This window comes from Mus pahari, chromosome 5, assembly GCF_900095145.1.
Source record: "Mus pahari chromosome 5, PAHARI_EIJ_v1.1, whole genome shotgun sequence".
Classification (NCBI taxonomy): domain Eukaryota; kingdom Metazoa; phylum Chordata; class Mammalia; order Rodentia; family Muridae; genus Mus; species Mus pahari.
Window position 1 is genome coordinate 59,474,110 of NC_034594.1, and position 9,508 is coordinate 59,483,617.

Here is a 9,508-nt window from a genome sequence, read left to right on the forward strand (position 1 = left end):
TGTGTGTGTGTGTGTGTGTGTGTGTGTGTGTGTGACTTTAATTAGTAACAATTCTACATCTGTATGTGTGGCTCAAGACTATTTTAAGGTCTTTAGGAAAAAATTACTTTGAAATTAATTTTCTTCTTTTTTAAAAAAAACTTTTTTTTTAATTCATGAGAAATAGATTAAAGTAGAATAAATTACAGGATGTTACCTAGAATTTCAGACTTTTCCATCGATAGGCAAACTTTAAAAATATGACAGTTGCTGGGCGTGGTGGTGCACGCCTTTAATCTCAGCACTCAGGAGGCAGAAAAACAAAACAAAACAAAATAAATGATAGTTGAAACACAGCATCATTGATCTACCCTATTATACACAGGCAAATGAAGAGAAAAGTTAGATCCTTAGCTATAAGTAAGCCACTGGTCCTACCTTCCAAATGAATTATGAGATTTCAGGGGTTTATGGAATAAAGATGCAGTATAGGAACTACCTTCCCTCAATTTAGAGGGAATGGATTTAATTATTTGTAAATTATGTAATAACTTATTCTCTAAATAAATCCTTATTCTCCCAGTTCAAAATTTGTGTGCAGTGCTATTTAGGAGGAACAGGAAAAGAACCGTTCGGGTTACATGCATCTGCTGGAGAGAATAGGGAAGAACCTTGCCTCCTGATACATGAGGGAAACATCTGGAAAGTGGATCAGAGATGGGCAGTCTATGTCTGGGCATAAAATAGAGGTTGAGAGTCATATCACAAGGAACCATGATTGTTACTATCCTAGTGGTGGAAACCTGCAGGTAGATATTGGTCTTGAATAGTGTTGTGTACCACCAAAACATGCTCCCTTGAAGATGGTGAGCTGGTGTGAAGCAGACAATGAAAAAAAATTAAAAGTCTGCCTTGAAATAAATTAAATCTTAACATAATAGAGGTTCTTCTACTTTCCTAATACCAAAGGATGGAATTCAAACAGGTACCTCCATCTTTCAGCTATAAGGGGTACTTACATATTTACATAGCGGTCAATAAGCACATATTCGCTGAGCTGCCTTATGGTGACATAACAAAATGGGAGCATGATTGAAATTACAGAAATTCCTTTCTCCATAGTCCTTAACACTAGAAGCCCAAGATTGTGGCACTGTGTGTTTAGCTTCTATTGAGGGGTTTCTACCTGGCTTGGAAAGGGATGCCTTCCCTCTGTGTTCTGATGTAACAGATAAGGAGATGAGGAGAGACCCTTCCAATTACCATAAAGGTCCTTGACACTCAAGACTCCTGCCAAGCTTTCGTGTCTACCACAGCTCTCTCTTCAGGTGTCGTGACCTGTTGGTTGAGGTCTTGAACATGGGGTTTTGTGTGTGCTAGAGGAACCTCAGTTCAAGCAATGGCAACTGCTAGTTTTGATCATCTCAATGTCACTAGAATATTCTTGTATTATACTTGGTTTTCCTTGTACACAGTATCTACAATTGGTTCAAATTTAAATTATCTCCATGTTCTAAAAGACTTGTCCATATTTCTTAACATTAGTTCTTCTGGCTTAATTAATTATGTTGTTTTCTTCTGATATAGGAACTTTCTTTATTCCTTTCATGAATTTAAAGGTATTTATTTCATTTTTGTTCCTTTTTGCATTTGGTCACCATTTGAGGAAAACAAAGGCAATAACTCGTCCCTCCCATTCCAAAGGTTTCCTTTTGCCCTGTATGAGAAAGAGGATTATGGCCTCTAGGTTTCTCTGTCCACATTACTAGTTTGGACAATGTATAAAGCCTGAATTCCCCATTGTCTGCATAGAATTTAAGAGAGAAGAATGAAAATCTTACCCTGAATATGAATATTCTCATATTAGGAAATTATCCATCTCAGTATCCTTCTAATTCTAGGCTCAGCTTCATCACTTGCTCATAGGACACATCATTCACAAAGTCTTCTTATAGAATCCAATAACCAAAAAAGAAATATATTCTGAGCATCATTAGTTTAAGTGATTCCCTGTGGTTGAAGGTAATAAATAAACTTTAGGGAACATTCTGGGTAGTTTCCTATTTTTGAAGTTTTAATTTTCTCAAAAATCCTTCTAGAACTAAGTCTGCCTTGTTCATGGATAGTTTTACTTATTGCAATTTGGATTTGTGTGTGTGTGTGTGTGTGTGTGTGTGTTTGTATGTGTGTGTNTGTATGTGTGTGTATGTATGTGTGTAATCTGGTTTACTTTCTTTTAACATAATAAGATTGATACCGTGTTGGATGATAAAACGGAGGGATAATGGTTACTTTGGTCCCTTCTAAGGAAGAATTGATTGGCCAGTTTCTATTTCATTATGTCTGTAGACGTTTTTACACCGGGAACAAAAGAGTTCAAACAGGCTAGTCCCTTGCAAAATGACAGCTAGTTTTAGGTGCTAAGGTTTAAAGGAAAAGACTAGATGCATTTTTTTGAAAAATGTTCAAAAAGCTGTTAGATTTTACTGAGTATAGCCATCATCATGGGCAACTAGAAGGGAATATTTGGAATTGTGAATCACCCAGCCAAATGAAGTGCATAGTCAATAGTTGGTTTTGTGTTAAAGACACAGTGAATGCATAGAGCAGTCACATAACTAGTGCTTGGATGTATTCTTATATTTAAGTAAATTTTAGGAAGGCTTTTGTATCATAAGCTATGTGATTTAAAAACATCAAAGGAGAAATTCAGTGTTTCTTCTTTTCTTCATATTACAGAATATTTTTTATTAGTTTTAGTTTTTTTATAGTCCAGACATTACCCTTCTCCCAGTCAGCCTTCCCACAGTTTCTCCTCTCATTCCCTCTCCCCAAAACCCCCTGACCTTTGTCTCCAAGAGGATGTTCCCACCCACCACCAGCCCTCCCTACTCCCGGGGTCTCAAGTCTATGCAGGGTTAGGCTCATCTTCTCCCACTGAGGCCAAACAAACCAGGCAGTCCTCTGCTTTATATGTGTCTGGGGCCTCAGACCAGCTCTTGTATGCTGCCTACATACAGTGGCTCAGTGTCTGAAAGATCTCAGGGGTCCAGGTTAGTTGAGACTGCTGGTCTTCCTATGGGATTGCCCTTTTGTGCCTTGATACCCATCTTAGTATGCAAGTCACAGAGTAGTCTGGTTAATGTCCTCAAGTTTAGTACCTGTAAACTCTGTTATCAGCTTACCTCATGTACTGCTATCTGCTTAAGCCACTAGGTCTGCCACATTGTATTAAGGAATAACCATTACAAGTATTGTTCACCACAATGAAGTAATAATAACAAGATCTCAAAAATCTTCCCTGCATGAAAAACCAGACTTCAATTGAATATAGTTTCTATCTGAATTTACCTTACAAAAAGATGTCAGAAGTTTTTTTTCTGTGAAAAGGTATGGAGCAGGGACAGTGCTTCCAGCCTAGAGGGAGGCAGTTCATTGTTACACACATCTGTCACAGGTTTCCCCATTTCCAGCAGTTATCAAAGCTTATGCATTGCCCCTTGCTTATTCTCTTTTAAAACTCTCCAGGGAGTTCAGATGGAGAGTAGAATATCACTGATAGATAGATTAACACCAAGAAAGCATGCAGGAACATCATTGATAGATTCACACCAAGAGAGCATGTGGGATGTCCTAAGATACCTTCTGAACAAAACTGACAAATACTCCCTAAACTGTAGCAGGAGATATAGAGATCAATTTGTCTAGACTCATAAGATTCTCTCAGCATTTTCTCTGAAGTCTTGGATACATCTTTGAAGGAGATATTTATTTGCATCAGCACACAGATGAAATCTAGCAGGGTAAGACCTTTTTAAAATCCTAAATGAAAGGTGAGAGCATGTATTACAGTCACACCAGTAAAATATCGCAGTTTCTGTTAATTTTTGTGACCATTTAGGTCAAGCTACATCATACTCTCTCCACCACATCCAATTTCAGCCTCACTGAATCTTTCCGATTTAAATTTTATGTGTTGTAATCCAAGAAGCTTACCTGTAAGTTTTACGTTTGTAATCACAAGGCAGGGGAGTAATCAACCTTAGACCTAATAAGCTTATCAGTGTTAGATAAATAGATAGATATCATTAGTCTGGAATTGAGATTGAGTATAATTCTACCCTCAAGATTTTGTTTTGAGTTTTAATCAAAGACTTAAGCTAGAGTGAAGCTGATGACTCCCTGCATCAAAAAAATTGTAGAAAACCCAAGCAAGAGTCAACCTTGAAAGCTTTTCTATTATATCCATCTGTTTTACAACCCAACACTCTTCTGTTTCTCCTTTCAGTGTCTGCCAAGCCAAGACCCCACAGTGATGAATATTCAAAGAAAATTCCCCCTCCGAAACCGAAACGGAATCCTAACACTCAACTTAGCACGTCTTTCGATGAAACCTACATCAAAAAGCATGTGCCAAGGAGAACCTCTCTCCCTCGAGATTCATCCCTGTCCCAGGTCTGCAGCCCCGCGGCAGACCCCGAAGAAGAGGAGCCTGTGTACATCGAGATGGTGGGGAACATCCTCAGAGACTTCAGGAAGGAAGAAGATGACCAGAGCGAGGCTGTGTATGAGGAGATGAAATATCCCATTTTCGACGACCTGGGCCATGATTCCAAATGTGACTTTGATCATCACAGTTGCTCTTCGCAGTGTGCTACTCCCACGGTGCCTGACCTGGACTTTGTCAAGTCTTCGGGACCATGTACTCCCAAGGGTCTGCTTTGTGACATACCCCCGCCCTTCCCCAACTTGCTTTCTCATAGACCACCCCTGCTGGTGTTCCCACCGGCCCCAGTACACTGCTCTCCCAATTCCGATGAGTCTCCACTGACCCCTCTGGAGGTCACAAAGCTTCCTGTGTTGGAAAACGTGTCTTATATGAAACAGCCGCCTGCAGCATGTCCATCCTCACTGCCATCCCATGGCTCCAGTCATGCTAAAGACCAGACAGGAGCCTTGGGCCCTGCTCCTGGAGCATCCATTCTCTCTTCTTCCCCTCCACCCCCATCCACATTGTACAGAACCCAGTCTCCCCATGGCTATCCAAAAAGTCACTCCACCTCCCCATCCCCTGTCAGCATGGGGAGGTCCCTGACGCCCTTGAGTCTCAAGAGGCCTCCCCCTTATGATGCTGTGCATTCTGGCAGCCTCTCAAGGAGTTCTTCCTCAGTGCCTCACACGACCCCAAGACCCGTGTCGCAAGATGGAGCCAAGATGGTCAACGCTGCGGTGAACACCTACAGCGCTGTGCAGAGTGGTTCCAGGTCCAGGACACCCACCAGTCCTTTGGAGGAGCTCACCAGCCTCTTTACCTCAGGGCGGAGCCTGCTGCGGAAGTCATCCAGCGGTCGAAGGTCCAAAGAGCCAGCAGAGAGTAAGTTGAGCAACCCAGTCTGGTACAGGTCTCAAAACCAAAGCAAGGCCCCTTATACACATGAAAAGCTCAGGAAACTTGCTTCTGAGTCCTTTGGTTCCAATGTAAAACTGAGAAGACATTTTTAATTTCTGGGCATACTAAAAGAAGTAGTGTGCTCTCAGTGGGAACTAGCTATAAAGATTTAAAATGGCAGCCTGCCTGGTCTATGACATCCTATCCCTCCCCACCCCCCACAAAAGATGTGACTATTTTAAGGCTAAAATTGAAAGTCTTACAATGGCCACAAAAAGATTAATGGAAAACAACAAGATTTTTAGGTAAATGGTCTGATTTGGAGGAACCTAAACATTCACATCCAGAACTTCTCAAAGTCAAAACTTAACCTTCTTTTGTAAAATTGTTACATGTATACAGTGTCAGGAAATCTTGCAGCAAAGAAAGCCAATGGGAAAAGTTTGGGATTTCTTGCCCTTTAATATAAGTTTTACATTAATATTAATATATTTCTTGTAAGGAATAGCTCTATCTTCATACTTTGTATTATCACAGACTTTCCTTTACTGTCAACTAGAATAGATTTATGAGTTCTCTACAACACACCATGGCAGGGTCTGGAGAGATGGCTCAGCAGCTAAGAATACTTGCATATTGTATCTTTCAATATACATATGGACAAATATACAACACATATACACATATACCATCACCACCAGAACAACTACCATACCACATATCACACAGACACATGAACACACACACACACACACACACGCTCACACACTACCACCACCACTACCATCACAGCACACACCATACATACATACATACATCACCACCACCACCATACCATATACCACACACATGCACACACACACAAATGAATCTCTAAGCTCCTTAAAAATGTCTTACGTTTAGGACACACTTCTGGGATCCACTGTTGTATACAGTATATAAAATCAGTAGTGTGTGAGAATTGTCACCACAGGTGAGTTTTAAAGACCACAAAATTTCAGTCTCTGGGTGCCCAGCCCTTTCATGAGCCAAACATGGCTGACACCACAAGTCTATAGAAAGTCCCATGCAGATCCAGGTCAATAATGTTTTCATGTCCAGATCATTCAGTCACACTAGGTTTTGTTTTGACTTAAAATGCATTAGGCACCTCAACTGATTTAATCAACATATGTCAGATGAGTCCACCATGCAATTGACTTATCTATTTATACCGTTCCACTAGTTATATGAGGTTGACAAGAAGTCCCCAACACTTGATGCTGAAGATGACATGGCATCCACAAGTAAGCCAGAGCCACTAGTAGTTATAAGTGACGTTTCTTGCTTTCATTCCCTTAACCTTTAAGCAGTAGTTTGTAATGCCCCAGACATTCTTGCCTTACATCTATACTTATATGAATGCATGTAATTATTTTAAAATTATTTCAAGAATTGAATTTAAAAATCAGGGGGATTCTATATTTCATCTTAGATACACAAAACCACAACCATGTACATATGTAACCTCAACATCTCAAATAACTTACAACTACACACACTCACAATGCTTAGGAGCAATCTGTTGATAGAGCAGTCATTCTAAATTCACAGTTTTTGCCTGCAGGGATATTTGACAATGTTAGTGTCTAGTAAAAATGTTGGTTGATCCTTGAATGTTACTCTGTTTACAACACAGAAGCTAGGGTCTTAGAGAGTATTTGATAGTACACACCTAAAGGTAGATCCATACCCAGTAATGTATTTAGAATAAAACAGGAAAACATGAAGAAGTGATTTACTTGTAAAATACACAGTTCTTCTGTGAGAGTGGAGGATTGGTAAAACTACTGGGCTTTCTCCCTACCTATCAGCTTCCTGGAGCATCCGTAACACCTCCAGCTGGCAGCTGAGCCAATTAGCTAGAAAAACTGAAAAGGAGACAATTAACTAAAGAAGTTATTTCAAGAGAAAAAAATCTATCTGTTAATATCATTCCATGTGCGGTGTATCAGAGACAGCAGTATCTGATTTTGAAAGGACTGTGCATACTTCAACAGCAAAGCATGTGCGTGTTCAAGTGACCCAGAGTCCTTTGCAGCCTTTGGGAGCCAAGTGCTGGGTTCCTTTCTGTAATCCATCACTGTTTAAACCCTTCAGAGATTCATGCTCTGAGTTTCACTGGCCTTGACAATTTTCATTCTACATAAATGGGAGGGAAGTAAAATGAGGAGTAGGAACAAATGATCAAAATTTTAATTTTCTTTGATTTTAAAGGAAACTAGAAAAAAATATTACTTGATGATAAAGAAAAAAATCATTAGTGCTCTTAGAAACATTAGGTGATGAACAAGAACCAAAACTGTTAATAAGTAGAAGCTAGCTTGTAACTGTCACTGCATTAATTTCAGTGACCTCTTCTCTCCTTTCTCCAAGCCTGACAGGGTTCGTAGGCACCTGCTGATGTCAAAAGCCCAGAATGAGGGGCACAAAGTAGTGAAAGATTCATGACCTGAGTGTAAGGTCATTTTTTTTTAAAAAAATAGTATTCCAGGATTATTTTCCATTTTAGGGATAAATTAAGATTGCTATCTTCCTTCCTTTCCCCTTTGCTCGTTGGAAAAGTAATTTTAAAGCATATAACCTAAAAAATTATGGTTTTGGTTATAATCAGTTAAAGAAAGAAATGTAAAATAGAATTTACGCTTTTAAATATTACTTTTAATAATCTAAAAAACCCCCACATTTTCTAAGTTTGTTTTTGGTTGCTGCGCTAAGTCTCACTGGCAAAAGGTAACTTAGGGCGGGGAAGGATCCATTTGGCCTCAACTTCTAGATCACAGCCCCCCACTGAAGGATGTCAAGGCAGAAACTGGAGGCAGGAACCTGGTGGAAGGCCTACTTGTTTCACCAGCATGGACTCTGCTATACCCCATGACCACCTCCTAAGGCGTCCCTATGGAGGTGGCATCAGCTATTAAAAACAATGAATTTATGAAATTCTTGGGCAAATGGATGTATGAGGATATCATCGTTAGTGAGGTAACACAGTCACAAAAGAACTCACATGATATGCACTCACTGGTAAGTGGATATTAGCCCAGAAACTTAGAATACCCAAGATATAATTTGCAAAACACAAGAAAACCAAGAAGAAGGAAGACCAATGTGTGGATACTTCATTCTTCCTTAGAGTAGGGAACAAAATACCCATAGATGGAGTTACAGAGACAAAGTTTGGAGCTAAGACAAAAGGATGGACCATACAGAGACTATCCCATCTGGGGATCCATCTCATAATCAGCCACCAAACCCAGACACTATTGCATATGCCAGCAAGATTTTGCTGAAAGGACTCTTATATAGCGGTCTAATGTGAGGCTATGTCAGTGCCTGGCAAACAGAAGTGGATGCTCACAGTCATCTATAGGATGGAACACAGAGCCCCCAATGGAGGCGCTAGAGAAAGTACCCAAGGAGCTGAAGGGGTCTGCAACCCTACAGGTGGAACAACAATGTGAACTAACCAGTACCCCCAGAGCTCATGTCTCTAGCTGCATATGTAGCAGAAGATGGCCTAGTCGGCCATCATCCGGAAGAGAGGCCCCTTGGTCTTGCAAACTTTATATGACCCAGTATAGGGGAATGCCAGGGCCAAGAAGTGGGAGTGGGTGGGTAGGGGAGCAGGGCAGGGGGGGAGGGTATAGGGAATTTTCAGGATAGCATTTGAAATGTAAATAAAGAAAATATCTAATTAAAAAAAAAAAACAAACAAACAACCAAGAGAGTACCTCACAGGAGCTGGAGAGATGGCCCAGTTACGCTTGTTTCTCTCACAGAGAACCCAAGTTCATGTCTCAGCATTCACATTACAATTCTAATTTCAGGGAATCTGAAGCCCTCTCCTGGCATCCATGAACACCAGACACATGAAGGCAGAAGACTCACACTCAAGAAAAAAAAAATCTTTTTTTTTCTTTTTTATTAGATATTTTCTTTATTTAAATTTCAAATGCTATCCTGAAAGTTCCCTATATCCTCCCCCCACCCCTTCTCCCCTACCCACCCACTCCCACTTCTTGGCCCTGGTATTCCCCTGTACCGGGGCATATAAAGTTTGGAAGACCAAGGGGCCTCTCTTCTCAGTGATGGCCGACTAGG

General features: G+C 40.4%; 1 protein-coding gene across 4 annotated transcripts in view; it reads left to right on the plus strand.

The window, feature by feature from the left end:
* Positions 1–9,508, plus strand: part of Nyap2 (neuronal tyrosine-phosphorylated phosphoinositide-3-kinase adaptor 2) — a 262,643-nt gene that overhangs the window by 153,731 nt on the left and 99,404 nt on the right. For all 4 annotated transcript variants that reach the window (XM_021198359.2, XM_021198358.2, XM_029539146.1 and 1 more), the window contains one exon: positions 4,268–5,353. In XM_021198359.2, coding sequence (XP_021054018.1) covers positions 4,268–5,353 — 1,086 coding nt within the window. The remainder of the gene's footprint in view (positions 1–4,267; positions 5,354–9,508) is intronic.